At 47.4% G+C, this 15,818-nt stretch overlaps 1 protein-coding gene across 9 annotated transcripts in view; it reads left to right on the top strand.

The window, feature by feature from the left end:
• Positions 1–15,818, top strand: part of TRIO (trio Rho guanine nucleotide exchange factor) — a 339,734-nt gene that overhangs the window by 312,220 nt on the left and 11,696 nt on the right. For 8 of the 9 annotated variants that reach the window (XM_066374347.1, XM_066374307.1, XM_066374298.1 and 5 more), the window contains 9 exons: positions 700–769; positions 3,474–3,563; positions 4,480–4,572; positions 5,312–5,362; positions 5,593–5,670; positions 6,839–7,030; positions 7,878–8,055; positions 10,148–10,956; positions 14,933–15,180. In XM_066374347.1, the coding sequence (XP_066230444.1) occupies positions 700–769; positions 3,474–3,563; positions 4,480–4,572; positions 5,312–5,362; positions 5,593–5,670; positions 6,839–7,030; positions 7,878–8,055; positions 10,148–10,956; positions 14,933–15,180 (1,809 nt within the window). Of the gene's footprint in view, positions 1–699; positions 770–3,473; positions 3,564–4,479; positions 4,573–5,311; positions 5,363–5,592; positions 5,671–6,838; positions 7,031–7,877; positions 8,056–10,147; positions 10,957–14,932; positions 15,181–15,818 lie in introns of those variants that run through there. The other variant, XM_066374348.1, reaches the window with a different exon arrangement.

Genomic DNA, 15,818 nt, shown 5'->3' with positions numbered 1-15,818 from the left:
AGCCAGGGCACACAGGAGAAGCGCCCATTTGCTTCTCCACCCCTCCGCCGCACCTTCCTCTCTGTCTCTCTCTTCCCCTCCCGCAGTCAAGGCTCCATTGGAGCAAAGATGGCCTGGGCGCTGGGGATGGCTCTGTGGCCTCTGCCTCAGGCGCTAGAGTGGCTCTGGTCGCAACATGGCGACGCCCAGGATGGGCAGAGCATCGCCCCCTGGTGGGCAGAGCTTCGTCCCTGGTGGGCGTGCTGGGTGGATCCCGGTCGGGCACATGCGAGAGTCTGTCTGTCTCTCCCTGTTTCCAGCTTCAGAAAAATGCAAAAAAAAAAAAAAAATTATACCAGGTGAATATAAAACTCATAGCTACGAGGAACAAGTGGTTGGAAATAAAAATTGTTGGAAGCATTTATTTTTCTTTCAGTATTCAACCAGGGTATTGTTGCTTGTCTTATTTAAAAAAGAAAAGGCAAACTATTAATTGTTCAAAGGAAGGGAAGGTTGCCAGTTAAGGGATGCTGTCATTCTGCTTTTTTTAAAACTGGGTCTCCTAGCACAGTGTTTGCTGTGTACATTTCATTTGTTAAGTGTATACTTTACACTTCCCAGCAGCTCATGTCCAAACAGACTACTTTGCAAATATGAACCACAATTTAAAATTAGAAGCCCAAGTTGGAAATGGTTGTAATACTTCTCCTCTTGTTCTAGCTTTTTTTTAGGAGAGTTGGAGAAGTGCCTTGAAGATCCGGAAAAGCTAGGATCCCTTTTTGTGAAACATGTAAATATAATACTCTTATTTATATTCTCTTCTGGTGTTGTCATGTTTACTCATTGATTTGCGAGATGAAAGGCAAGCTCACACTTGACAAAAGTGCTTCTGTTAATAAAATCAGGCCCTGGCTGGGTTATTCAGTGGATAGAGTGTTCTCCCAGCACACTGAGGACACATAACGGGAAGCAGCCAATAAGTGCACAACTAAATGGAGCAACTGAGTAGAACAATAAGTTGATGCCTCTCTCTCCCTCTCTCTCTCTTTCTTCCTTCCTCTCTCCCTCTCTCTCCCTTCCCCCTAGTCCCCTTCTCTTTTTCTCTCTGTAACCCCTTCCTCTCTCTCTCAAATCAATGGAAAAAAATGTTTTAAATAGAACAAAATCAAGCCACAAAGTGTCAGAGAGTTGGAATCAAAGTCCTCACCAGCTCTTTTCCAAATGAATTATCTCCCTTCCTGGTCACCCGTCCGTGGCTGGCTATTTAACTCAACAGTACAGAGCAGTCAGAAGGGGACCAGAGCTGGACCAGAAGCAAGAACATATTTGGGGTGTCTGTGGGCAAACAAGTGTTTGGAGGAAATAGTGACATACCTAGACGTGCAATGGATTTAACATAGTAGCCAAACGTGCGTATTTCTGAAACAACTGTGCTAGCATTAAAAGGTTTTTGTTGTTGTTGCTTTTTAAGGAAAAATCTATTTTCAAAAACTTAGTGACAATAGTTGTATTTTTGCAAATCTTTTTAAAGTCTAGACCAGCAACTATTAACTAGTGTGCTTGCAAGACTTTTTAAAATATGCAATACCTATTAGTCAGGGACACTGACTTCTCTTCCCTAAATTGTCAAATAAAAAAAAATGACAACAGCCAACACAATAGTAGCTGTCAGGTGTACATGCCCTGTCTTGAATCATAAATATATAGGTCGTATAGTTGAGTTGCATCTTATTAGTCATGTCTCATAACGAGGTTGTGTCCTATTGGTTAATTCTTGGGACCAGAAATCCTTATATATGTATAGGCACCTGATTTTTTAAAAAAATCACTTTGGAGCAAAATGGGTAGGTAACTGATTTTTCTTTTGTAAACCAATCAAAATTATATCTATTTTTTGTCAGATAGGCAAAAAAAAATATGTTTTGGTGTGCCGCAGAATTTTAGTAATTAACTTATGTGTGTCATGACATGAAACGTGTTGAAAATCACTGATCTAGTGTAATCAAAGACAGATAGATTTTTGTATCTGCTTATGTATTCAATCGGTTGTGCTGTTTTTTTAGTTAAAATATAATTTAAAAATCCATTCTTCTACAGATATATGGTTGGAAAGAGCTGAGTGTTTATATAGCCTTTTCAGATAAATAGCTTTCTTAGACGTTACACCAAAACTTGCCAAGTGAACAGAAACAGTCTCGTCAATACAGAGAACCCCAGAGAAATACTGAGAACTGGCGATTGCCAGAGGGGAGGGCACTGAGGGTTGGGTGATAATTTCTTAAAGGTTAGTTGCAGCATGGAACCTGAAAACCAAGTGGTGGAAGTCTTTCTCCCTGCCATGAACTGCTCTGCACTAAAGGTTCTCTCGCCCGTGCACCCATGTCTGACATCATGCGTTGATCGGTCAGAAAATACTGGTTCACTGATTTAGACAGATCTTCCAGATGTTGGAACATGTCTTTACACAATATCAGAAAATCAGATTTGGCAGATACATGTTTTCCAAAATTCTAATTCTCTGCTTGAAATCTCGAACTTTCATTATTACTAGACAGTACCCGTTGGTTGCCTTGAAACAACAGGCTCATTTTGTTCATGTTCCAGAAGATGTCTAGCAGACACCCAAGCATATATAACTGTAGTTTGTGTCCAGCATTCTTTCAAGTAAAACTGGTTATCCACAAAAGCGAGCAGGTGGTTCAGCTCACAGCTCTCCCACAAGTGCTGTTCCCTGAGACCGCTGTCAGAGTTAGGACGACCGCCACTGTGCACAACAATGTTAAAAAGATGCATACTCCATGAGAGAGTTGAAATAAAATGTATTTTCATTGCTTCAAAAGGCCATTCTGAAATGAGACTGCCTTTTTTTTTTTTTACTGCAAATTTGTGGTGGGTGACATATGTTTGCTAAGATGCCAGAAGTTCACCCACCATTGGTTTTGCACAGGAGTGCATGTGGTAGCACAGTGAAAGGGCAAATGACATCTTAGTATTGTTTAGAAAATTGTTTTGAACTGATGGAGCCTCTGAAAGACGTCAGGGACCCCACGGGTGTTCACACCACACTTGGAGGCTCAGCAGATTAAGGGCAGCTTACTCTCTGCCTTTTCCAACCTTTGTGTTTGAGACTAAAGAGTTTTTTCTTCCCTACCAAAGACAGCCAGGCTTCCTAGGACCACTGGCAGGGTTTGAAGAGGTGGGAGTCATTCTTCCTTTAATGTTAAGAACTGTGTTCTTTCTCTGCCTCTGGTTTTGCCAGGTCGAGCAAGGGGTGAGAGATAGCCGAGGGAGTGATAATGGAGGACTGTTTTTGGAGCCGCATAGGAGAAGGCTGATCTATGTCAGGAATCTGGAATGTGCTCCCAAGACTCTAAACTACACAGTTTTGTTTTATGGAAATTTCCTTTCTGAATGGGGTATTATGTGCATGTGCTCTTAAATTCTAATGAACTTTCAACTGTTTTAACTGATGTGTTTGTCTTTTTCATTCCTAGGAGAGAAGGTTGCACATGTACATAGTTTATTGTCAAAATAAACCAAAGTCTGAGCACATTGTCTCAGAATACATTGATACCTTTTTTGAGGTAAGATCTAAGATAAAGACAAAGTATTTCTGAATCTTTTGTTATCCTTGCTTTTTAAAATTTTAAATAGTAACTGTTACCCAGAAATACTCAGGAAATTAGCCTCAATTATAAAAGTTCTGAACCTATAGGTCAGAGTTTATAGGAAAGAGTATTTTTTACTATGAATCAAAGAAACGACTAAGAATTCAATCTGTGATCATATCCCTTAGCATTCAGAAGACTGGGGCATTGTGAAAATCGGGTTTTTATGAGGGCTTCTTATAAATTTAGAATAATTCATGATCTAAACTTTTAGCCTACAATTAAAATATGTATATGAATCAAAGAAGGTAATTTAAAAAGGGTATTTTAAAAAGCTTCAAAGTCTAGTTTGAAAAATAGCTCAAAAAGGTTGAAGTGTCAACTTGTGGACATTCTGAGAAATAGTGTACACTCGGTCTTTGTGCAGAGTGGCCTCTTTTCTCAGCCCTTTGACTCTGGTGTAGTTAGCATTTCTGATGAGTACAAGGACGATAAAGATTGCCCTTTCAAAGACAACACCTTTAGGCCCTGGCCGGTTGGCTCAGCGGTAGAGCGTCGGCCTGGCGTGCGGGGGACCCAGGTTCGATTCCCGGCCAGGCCCCCCCTCCTTCCTCTCTGTTTCTCTCTTCCCCTCCCGCAGCCAAGTCTCCATTGGAGCAAAGATGGCCTGGGTGCTGAGGATGGCTCCTTGACCTCTGCCCCAGGCGCTAGAGTGGCTCTGGTCGCGGCAGAGCGATGCCCCGGAGGGTGTGCCGGGTGGATCCCGATCGGGCGCATGCGGGAGTCTGACTATCTCTCCCCGTTTCCAGCTTCAGAAAAATACAAAATAAATAAATAAATAAATAAATAAATAAACAAAGACAACACCTTTATTCCTCCTTTAAAACCGTAGGACTTAAAGCAGCGCCTTGGCCATCGGTTACAACTCACAGATTTGTTAATCAAACCAGTGCAGAGAATTATGAAGTACCAGCTGTTACTGAAGGTAAGGACTTGCCCGGTGCAGACTCAGTGTTGAGAGTCTGTGTGGTGGGACAGGCACCATGAGGGGAGAAGGCGGGGTGTGGCAGTGAGGGGTGCCTTTTCCATGAAACAAATATAAAGTGGTATTGTTATGTCTGACTGTAAATATTTGAAAATAGGGTTTTTTTTAATTTAATAAGACACTTTACATGATTTTCTCCATCTTTCATTCACATCAATTTCTGAATCGAAATGTCAAAGTGAACTTTTCCCCACCCACACACCTTTGAGCACTGATGACTTTTCTTCAGCTCTGCTTGTCTTACATCTTTTCTATCTGTTGGGAGCCTTGGTTAAAAATCACTGTTTAATCCCTGCCTGTTCCTTTCTGTTGGCTCAGCAATAGCCCTTGATTGATTTAAATTCCTCAGTGCAATTAAAGGCAAAGTCACAGTTTTCCATGATAAAAGCAACAGTTTAAATGTACTGAGATTTCTTTCACATTTAAAAGTTAGGCACTGGGTATAAAGAGATTTAAGAGCTTGTCTTGGACCAAAACAGGTACTGTAACCTGCGCAGATAGACTGGTCTGACTTGGTGTGGCTGCGGCTTGAAGTCCTCACACGGGCACCTTTCCTGGCCTTACTGGAGGGGACATGAGAAGACAGCGGGAGTGCTCACCCCGGGCCTCCCCTGACAGGTGGAAACGGGCTAGCTGCCCCGTGGTCCTCACCTGCTCATGTCCTCTGTTTGCCTTGCAGGACTTCCTCAAGTATTCCAAAAAAGCCAGCCTGGACACATCCGAACTGGAGGTACTGAGACCCGCTGGCCCACCCAGGTCTCCCCTAAGTGGTCCCCACACATCTCCCAGCAGCCTGTCCCTGGGAAGGTTGTTGCCATGGGTGATGGTGGGTCTCTCACCACCTGGATGCGCCCCCTGCCCCCTGGAGGGCAGGACGGGGAGGAGGTGCAGTTGTGTGCTGGCATAGCAGCTTTCCCCAGAAGAAGCTGACTGCGGACTCTGCTTTGTCCCCATCCCCAGAGAGCTGTGGAAGTCATGTGCATAGTGCCAAAGCGGTGCAACGACATGATGAACGTCGGGCGGCTGCAAGGATTCGACGTAATGCGCTGTCCTTCTCTAAACCTGCCCCTCTGGCTTCCGTCACTTTCCCGTGTCAGATTATTTGTCTGCATGTGTAGAAAGCTGGTCCTTTTGGATTGGTTTTCTGTCTTCTCTCACTTTACTTGCAACTGATTGATACTTTCTTTCACTTCCTTTTTGGTGCATTTGATTTCCTTTTGGGGGTCCTTGCTCTGCTCAAAGCCCAGCGCCTCGTGGTGGACACAGGTGGAACCTGCTTTGTCTCCTGGGCCGTCCGCTGCTGCAGAGTGGCGTTTCTTCCCCGGCAGGCAGGGGGCGGGGCGGCAGGGGCCCTACCCTCAATCGTCCTGGGCTTGACCTCGGGTCTCTGTGTTCATCCTTAGTCTAACACACTTTCTGTGAATAACTACCAGGTGACTCATATTACATACTACCTATTAGTATCCTCAAGATATTTCAGAACCAGCAACTTTTAAAAATTTTTTTGAACAAGAAGGAAAAAGTTTTTACTTTTCTAACATACTGTTTTGCTAGAGATTTGAGTTTAAAGTTCTTTGTCTATGGTTCTCATAAAAATCACACATAGATTTTAAAGTGAAAGTGAGTGTATTAGTGAAGTGGCGAGACAGAGCGTGGGCTTCTCCACAGACAGAGCAGCCCCCCATTAGCGGACTTTGCTTTCTTTTATTGAGGTTCATTTAAGCTCAGGGTAGGGTATTGAATAAGGGGGAGGAATGGTCAGGATCTTCCCGGAAAGGGGTGGAGATTTCTCAGAGGAGCTCCAAATGGCCATTCTGTGTCCTAACACGGACCTCCATTTCTGATCATCATGGCATGTACACAGACTCCAGGCATCCCTGGGCCTGCCGGCAGACACCAGTGCCGTGAGTGCAGGGACTGTGCCTTGAGACCCGCTGTTCCCTGGTGAACGGGACACTTTCCATCTGTGGCTGTTACTGAGGCCGCTGGTTTATCCAGAAGCTGGCAAAAATATTATTTAGATAACTGTTCTCTTTTGGGGCTAAGAACTCTTAATCATAAAAGAAAATGTTAAGCTCTATATCTTAATAGAAGCAATAGATATGATTTTGTGGGAGGAAAGTTAAAGAAGCAGAACTTCCTGTATCTTAACTTAGAATGCAATGTTTTCTTCTCCTTCTCTTTTGCCCTCATTCCCTCGTTTTAGGGTAAAATTGTTGCCCAAGGCAAGCTGCTCTTACAGGATACGTTCTTGGTCACAGACCAAGACACAGGGCTTCTGCCTCGCTGCAAAGAGAGGCGGGTTTTCCTCTTCGAGCAGATCGTCATTTTCAGCGAGCCACTAGATAAAAAAAAGGGCTTCTCCATGCCGGGATTCCTGTTCAAGAACAGTATTAAGGTAATGCGTGTTTGCATGTTATTTCATGGGCTAATGCATATGCCCGTCATACTGATGGACTGTCTTCTTTTTATTGATGACATGTCCTGATACTTTGTTAGATATTTGACATTTCAGAACCTTTAAATTCACTCCACCCATCTACTGTCTATATTCTCCAGTGGCTGGCGTTTTATGCTTGTTTCTGTGTGACCACAGCCACTCATTTTGCCATGACGAAGACTTTCTTTGTTGATTTTGTGCTCTACCTTCTCTAGGATTATACAACTCACTTAAACTTAGATGCACAGATTTGGAGTGTTGTCCTTTGCCATGAGCAGAAAGCTGACTGCAGCTGGCTCTTTCCTCATTCAACAAGGGCACTCGGTGCACAGCGTGGGGCTGCAGGCGTGGATAGGACAGGCTTTTTGTGCCCTGTAGTAGCTTGCTCTCTGATAGAAGTAAAAGACAAATCAAATAAGTACTAATGACCCTGAGTCCTATAAATGGGACAAACCTAGGACCCAAGGATGAGATAGAGAATAGCAGAAGAGGAGGCATGTTCGTCCCGGCAGATGGGAGACAGCCATACACCCCCACCACCCATGCTCATTAAACACTAACTCCTTTAAGTACTTGGTCTAAGCAGGATCATAAGTGATTGTCTTTTTATGACAGGCTTCTTCCACTTAGCATAATGTCCTCCAGGTTCATCCGTGTGGTTGCATGTGTCAGAATGTCCTTCCTATATGCAACTGAATAATATTCCATTGTATGGATGGACCACATTTTGTTCATCGACATTTATTTATTGATAGACACTTGGGTTACTTTCAGCAACAGGGAATAATGCTTTAATATTTTTCAGGTGAGTTGCCTTTGCCTAGAGGAAAATGTGGAAAACGATCCCTGTAAATTTGCTCTGACATCGAGGACGGGTGACGTGGTGGAGACCTTCATTTTGCATTCATCCAGTCCAAGTGTCCGGCAAACATGGATCCACGAAATCAACCAAATTTTAGAAAACCAGCGCAATTTTTTAAATGGTAATGTGTGCTCTGTTGCTGGCCATGTGTTTTCCTTCCCTGTTGTACACATTCCTTTTCCTCTTCTCTCTCTCCTCCCACACACGAGCAGGAATGACAGCAGTGACTTCACCCTCACAGTGTGTCAGGCTCTGTTCTCAGTACTGTCCATATATTGCCTCATCCACAGCAACTCCATGTGGCAAGTACTCCTACTATTCCCATTTTACAGATGAGGAAACTGGGGCATGCAGTGGGTTAGCAGTTTGCCCAGAGTCCCACAAATCATTGGTAGCAGAATCAGGGTCCCAAGCAGACTGTCTGGCTCTGAGGCATGTGCCCCTCACCTCTGACCTGTTCCATCCTGTCCTGTGACAGGCACGCATGATGAGAACTCAAGCAGCAAGTGGAGTTGGGACATTCTCAGCTTTAAAATTTGTGTTCAATTGCCTTGCACATCCACACCTCTTTCCTTTTTTAAAAACCAAGACATGTTTTGACTTCTCAGCTTTTATGAGTGGTTATAGGGGAGCAACTGACCTTCCTCCGCTGGTAATTACTATGACTTTATATCTATGACCTGAAACTGCTCACTTCTCCGTCACTGCTGACTTTGACTTTGCTTTTAATGCACTGATCATTGAAGAACTTGAAGAATTTAGTCCAAAGCTAGCTACTTATTTAATATCTTCTCTTTGCCTTTTCTCCATGTTCACTGAGTGCCTGTGCCCCAGTCTAGTAAGGTGCTGTAATTTCTCTGTCACCACAGGATCTCCTTTATACCTCATGGACATTCAAGAGCCAGGAACACAGGCCCTCTGTGAGAAATCAAAGTCATGTGGCATTGTGGGCCGCATGGTTATGAGCTGCCTGGGTGTTAATGCCAAGCTCCTGTCCAGATTGTAGGCTGGTCATATTTTGCATTTGCAGGTAGAATTAGATGTGTGGGGTTAAGGGACGACAGTTCCTACGCTTGTAGAAAAAACATTTCACTGTGGCAGCAAATGCAAGACATCTTTTTTCATGTGTTGCTCTTAAGTGCTGTATTAAACGCCAGTCTCTATAGCATGTAACTATTGGGAAATTTCTAAACTTTTGCTTTCTTCTTCAAAGTAAAATGAGCTACTCCCAAATTGCCAGCATGAGTCGGCCAAGCTGGTATATATAGTTCACTGGACCCTCAGTCTAGGTAATGCTAGTAATGGTATCAGAGGATCGGACCAGAGCAGGAGTGGGGCGTGAGCTCTGGGCAGTCAGCGCCCCTCTCCCTCCCCCTTACCCCGTGAGAGGCAGTGGCCAATGTAGAGTTTGTAAAATGTTGTTTGGCTCCAGGATGCTTTTCCACACATGCCTGAAGGCTCTCAGGCAGAAAGGGGCTATATCTCATTCTTGTGCTTCTCAAAGATTTTTACGTTTTAAGAATTTGTGTGTTTCCATATAGCTTATTTGGCATGTTTCCTGAGATTTCCTACAGATGATTGTGCAACAAAGTAAATCACTATAGCTGAGAACACAACACAGCTTCATGACCTACGAGGGAGTTTGCGGAGCTCTTTCCTGTCCCTTGTGTCTCTTGTCCAATCTGCAAAACAGAGGTGGTCCATACCTCCGCCTCCTCCCTAGTTAGTGGCCAAGGGATTTCTGAGCTCCAGCCAGGCTGGTCTTTGCGGCCAGCAGCTGGGCTAGACCTTCCCCCATGTGGGAGCCAGCTGGTGCCTGTGGGGTCCTGGGCGAGTTTCCCCTGGCAGCGTGGAGCCTCCCGTTGATGCTGGCAATTTGCCTGGATCCTCCAGCCAATTCGACTCCTTTCCTCTTGGCAGGGATGCTAAGGCTCTGCTTGCTGCTCCCAGGCAGTTAAAGTCTCCACGCCTTGTCCTCATCCACTGCCCTTCTGCTCGCTTGGCCTTCCCCTGCCCCCAGCCTCTCACACGTGCCTGCTTCCCTCCATCGAGTCCGTTTAACTTTACCGATTTGTGGTGCCAATCACAACGGCAGGAGTTCACGTCCAGCACTCTCTTTGGATGACACCATGTTCCTTTTCCTCTGCCCCATGATGATACTGTAATCAGCACCCTAACTGATTCTCTTCTACTATGTCTTGTGTATTTTATAGCCTTGACATCACCCATCGAGTATCAGAGGAACCACAGCGGGGGCGGCGGGGGCGGGGGCAGCGGAGGCGGGACCCCCAGCAGCGGCGGCAGCGGCAACCACAGCAGCGGCCCCAGCAGCTGCAGTGGCCTCCCCAGCTCGAGCAGAAGCAGACCCTCCCGGATCCCCCAGCCTGTCCGACACCACTCCCCCGTGCTGGTCTCCTCTGCAGCCTCGAGCCAGGCAGAGGCAGACAAGATGTCAGGTATGTCCACTCCCGGCCCTTCACTGCCTCCTTCCGGCAGCAGCCTCACCCTGGAGGCAGGCCCCGGGCAGCCCAGCAGGCACCCCCTTAGCGGCCAGTCTGAAGGTCCCGAGAGAGAAACGGAGCACATCCCCAAGATGAAGGTGATGGAGAGCCCCAGGAAATCCACCGGGAGCGCCGCGGGTGCCAGCCAGGATGGAACTGCCAAGGAGGCCCGGGCCCACCCGGAGGACAGCCGCGCACGGAGCAGCCTGGGCTCCCTGCCCCTGGGAAAGCCCAGGCCCGGGGCGATCTCACCCCTGAACTCTCCTCTCTCCACCACGTTCCCTTCTCCTCTGGGCAAGGAGCCCTTTCCGCCCAGCAGCCCCCTGCAGAAGGGGGGCTCCTTCTGGAGCTCCATCCCCGCCTCCCCTGCCAGCCGGCCGGGCTCCTTCACCTTCCCGGGGGACAGTGACTCCCTCCAGCGGCAGGCGCACCGCCACGCGGCCCCCAGCAAGGACACGGACCGCATGAGCACGTGCTCCTCGGCCAGCGAGCAGTCCGTGCAGTCCACCCAGAGCAATGGGGTAAGAACGCCTGGCAGCCTCCGCCCGCCCGCCCCACTGCCTCTGTCCCGCCAGCTCTTCTAAACCTCCCGGCGCTGCCGCGCTCCTCGTACTAACTCCTGGCTCTCCGTGCCGTGCTGCAGTCATCAACTCCTCCGGTCCTCTCTGTGCACTGACCACGTAGACACACGTGTAGCTCTGTGTGTGTGTGTCCACCGTCTACAGGCCTGGACGGGCCCCCGCCCGAGCCGACATGAACGCCTCCTAACCCTCTGCTCCGGGACAGCACTGCTCTCATCTCTACTAACTCGCTCCTTGCTTTGTGTGTGTCTCCTTAATATGGGAAGGCCGGTCACTAACCTTCCGAATGCAGCATCTGTAAGTCTTTTCCGTGTTCCGACCAGCAGACTCTCTTGGAACTCTCCTTTTGTCCCTACCTTCCTCACACACATTTTTTCAGAGGGGTCAGTGTCCCTGCTGTCTATCCCCTATCTGAAACCTACACTTTATAAGCTCTTTGCTCATCGCTTGGTTTTATGCCTTAAATTATCTTTGCAGCATTTTTTACTCATCTACTGAAAAAAAAAATCCCTCAAGAAAATTTCCAACAGCTACTCAAAGCAAACTAAGCTGACCAAATGGGGGGAAGGAATCTCTCCAGTGGAAATATCTGCTCCCCCCTCAGTTTTACAGTGGAAGAGAGAGAATGGCTTAAGGGCTTCTGGAGCTGGGGCTCCTGCAAGCGGCTGGGAGCGTGTCTGCATTCTGTCCAGCAGGGGGCGCAGTGCGGACTGCGGTGCTCAGGGCATCCTCACCCTTGTGTTGCCTGTCACCTGTGTTGTGATCTCAAGCAGAAGGGTTGCTGTGGGGGGGTTTTCTCCCATTTTGTGGCCTCCTCACTTCCTACCCAACTGCTTCCTACATGGTAGATGGCCTGACCCGTAACACCTTCCTGAAGTCATGCGTGAAGGAATACAACTGTTCCGAGTGTATGTTTGATCACTTTATAAATTTTTAAATACATTTCCCTAAAAGGGTCTGTGTCTCTCTTTATAAAAAAAAAAAAAGAAAAGAACATCTGGCTTTTGCATGTCTTGCTCTCCTCTGGACTTCATATTCTTTGTTGAGGTTTACTTGGCCTTATCATTTCCTCCTACTTTTTGTTATGTATTTTGTTAAACTATAACCAAGGAGGAAATTAGGAAATGTGGCATGGTACATTTATTTACCCTGAGTCTTACTCTCAAAAACAAGCAGTCAAGCAGACGCCCTCTGCAGTGGTTGTCACTGGTGTCCAGTTGTAGCGCCCGCAGATTAGCTCAGCCCCATCGTTAGGTCTGCAGCGCTGGGCGTGCAGGTGAGTGTCAGCTCTCGATATCAGCCAGAGAAGCGGCAGAGGGCCCAGGGACACACCTCGTTGCATACCCAGTGTGCAGTCCTGTCTCCCTGCCGTGACCCTATGAAGTCAGCCTGTGAGCTCACCCTAACATAGACACCCGAAGACTTCTCAGAGTCTGTGTTTCATAATGAACATGCAGCTGCTCCGTGCAGAAGCCTGTGCCAGTCCCTGGGTGCCCATCAGTGCCCACGCATGGCGGCCACCACCGCGCTCCCTCCAGGACATTCACAGAGGCACAGTCCTGTGTGGCACAGAATCCTGCAAGTTTCAGGTTGTGAAAGTTACCTCTGATTTCTGTCTCTCACTTTTTCTTATGTGGCAGGTAACATGGAAATGTCCAGTGGTTTGAGTGAATCAGAATGCCTTACAGAAATGCTCTCGGCCTCAGGTGGGGATGTGGCCTTTGCATTCTTAGGTATTTCAGTTAAACCATTGCCCTGTCCTGCTCTCACCCACTTGAGCCACCTTATCCCCCTGGCCGTTAGACAGTGGCATCCTTCCTCTTGACCACTTCTGTGGAGCTGTCTGCGGTCACAGCCAAGCAGCTGTGCCTAGTCCACACCCCAGGTTCTTCTTCCTCCTTTATATGGGAACCATCTGGAAAGTTCTTTAGAGAGCAGGAGTGGAGTGGATGATGATCAACCCAGACAGTGCCTGTGCCAGCCCCCAAATGTGGATGCACAGGCTCCCTGCATGCGTCCACCTAGGCAGCACTGACAGTACAGCCCCGCCTTTCTGCCTGCGGCCAGGTGGTCCGTGCAGAGTCCTGAACTCCCACTCTTAAGGGATGGTCATACTGCCCACTGGCAAGGTGATTGTGAGCACTAATGAGATAGATTTTAGATGCCTAATACTTAGCCTGGCACATAGGAGGTATTGAAAAAGTACCAGTAGCTATTGTGATTGTGGAAAAATACTCAGGTTATGAGAGAAAGTCCCCTATGCTGTTACTAAAAGCGATTGTGCCACAGAAACTACGTTTTTTGTATGTTTTCTAGCAAATTTGACTTTATAATCTTAAAACTATTGGGCACTACTATATAAGCCAGAATAGTAAAATACACACTAAAAAAATAAAACTGGATAAATTAGTTGCAACTGGCCAAACCTCAACAAAGGACAACATGGGCTTCCATGGGGCGGGGATGCACAATAGTCTCCTCACTGAAACAGGAATGGCAGCTCAGTCCCCAGTGTGTTTAATTTAAGCCTCATCGCAGGTCTAGGTTCAGAGCCTGGCCTCCAATTCCCTGCACGCAGGCTAGTTGACTAGGTCAGCTGTCTGCCCAGCACGTCCTGACAGCAGCCCGGTAGCCCAAGGCAGACAGGCGTGTGGCAGGTTGTCTGATAGTCACATCTACACTGACCCAGGACCTGTCCCAGGTGTCCGAGAGCCTGGCAGAGGCTGGCATCATCAGTGTCCTGGGGATCCATGAATGTCCCGACAGCATTGTTGGCTGAGAACAAGCTAACGGGAGCAGGGCACCCAATGCCGTTTCCCACATCACAACTCTTGATAAGATTGGGCAAGATGTAGCTCAGGATTTGGCAGTGGTCTCAGCTTCCTCTTTCTCCTCCCCTGGAACAAATAGGTCAGTTGGTAAATGTCAGCTTGGGACAAATACTGTCGTTTTTGTTTCTTCTATTCACCAGCCAATACCACTCAGCTTGTGGGCCCGGGTAGGTGGTCTTAAGTGCTGGTCTGTTTTATTTGTGCAACTTTGCTTCATGGATTGAGTTACTGAACATGTATTGAGCACCTGTGTTATGTCAGTCTCTGCGCTAGACACCGAGGACACGGTAGTGACTCAAAGAGGTCAGCTGCCATGGAGGCTGCAGGGTACGTGTGGGGTAGACGTCTCACCTGAGCATCAGTCTCGGCCGGTGGCTCAAAGATCTTATGTGGTGATGTGTTCGTATGGCCACCGTGCCTGCAGGACACTTGAGTCATGCAAGCTGGGAAGAGGGCCATCCACCAAGGGGGCAGGACGGAAGCAGAGCAGCTGCCCCTACGAGCACAGCAGTAGTTGATTACAGTTTTAGGTATTCTGCATTCTTTTAGAAGGGAAAATGAGGTGGAAATGATTAGGTATACCGGCAATTTGGCTCCTGGGATATACATTCTCAGTGGACAATTTATGGGGTGGATTTGAGGGCTCCTCCGTGACCTAATTTGTCAATGAGCTGAAGGCCGACTGTTTGCAGTTTTTTCATTTACTATCACTTTTTAAAGGAGCGTGATCATTGTGGTGACATTTACTGTGATGTAGTCATTCAGCATGGCCTGAACACGAGACACGAGCCTTTTCTTCAAAGGTGCGGGGAGGTGAGGCTAAAATAATGGACTGAAACAAAAGCTTCCAAATGTAAAGTGTCTTCATTGCACTGATTCTTTTTTTTTTTTATTGTTTCAAAATTACTTTTTAGAGAAACTATGGTTTTAGGTGATTGAAAAAGCACAAGTTTAGCTCAAGAGAGTGTGGAGTCCCCCTTGTGTGCCGAGGTGTCGTGCGTGACACACACTGTGGAGAGTGTCCATGTCATCTGCCTCATTTCAGGTCCCCTCTGCCTTTTTTCTTTCCGTCTCTCCCTCTGCAGAGTGAAAGTAGCAGCAGTAGCAACATCTCCACCATGTTGGTGACACACGATTACACGGCAGTGAAGGAGGATGAGATCAATGTCTATCAAGGAGAGGTCGTTCAAATCCTGGCCAGCAATCAACAGAGCATGTTCCTGGTGTTCCGAGCCGCCACTGACCAGTGCCCCGCAGCCGAGGGCTGGATCCCAGGCTTCGTCCTGGGGCATACCAGTGCAGTCATCATGGAGAACCCTGACGGCACCCTCAAGTGAGTGCCAGTGTGCGGTCTCAGCCGGGGGTGGGCCCCGGAGGCCGGAGCTCACTGAGGGACAGCAGCTCTCTTCTCTGTTAGTTCAAGTTCCTCTCCGGGCGCAGCGCGGAACCCCAAAGGGAAGATGGCTTTTCATCTCTCAGACTTGTTCTACGGGTTCTTTATTGACCTGCACTTGCAAACACATGCTTTTTCAAGCCACTAGAGAGACCTTAATAATATTTTAGTCCCTAGATGTTTGGGAGTGGGGACATCGGGGACTTTCCGAGGACCCTAACCCATTAATGGCATACAGCAGTGGGGATACTCATTCTGTAAGCTGCAGGTAAAGGTATGTCTTATCTTATATATACTGGAAGTTAGTTCATTCCAGACCCTGGTAAACAATTTCTCCCCATTAAACATTATTTTGAACAAAACTAAGGTCAGGTGCTGGATTCAGAAACTTCCCTTCCCCGAGTATCTCTGGCCGTGGCCAAGGCTAGCCACGTGGCTTCGGGAAGGCACTGCGGAACTGGTAATGTTTGAACCTCCAAAGGCTTCAGCCTAGAAACCCAGACCCAAAGGTGCCAGCAGCGATCATGGTCCTTGCCAAGCTTGGCTGTGCGTTGGATGGTTTGCCGCACGGGCTGTGC

The sequence above is a fragment of the Saccopteryx leptura genome, chromosome 1 (genome assembly GCF_036850995.1).
Source record: "Saccopteryx leptura isolate mSacLep1 chromosome 1, mSacLep1_pri_phased_curated, whole genome shotgun sequence".
Lineage (NCBI taxonomy): Eukaryota > Metazoa > Chordata > Mammalia > Chiroptera > Emballonuridae > Saccopteryx > Saccopteryx leptura.
The sequence above is the reverse complement of the archived record's forward strand: the minus strand, read 5'-3'. Positions and strand labels throughout refer to the sequence as shown.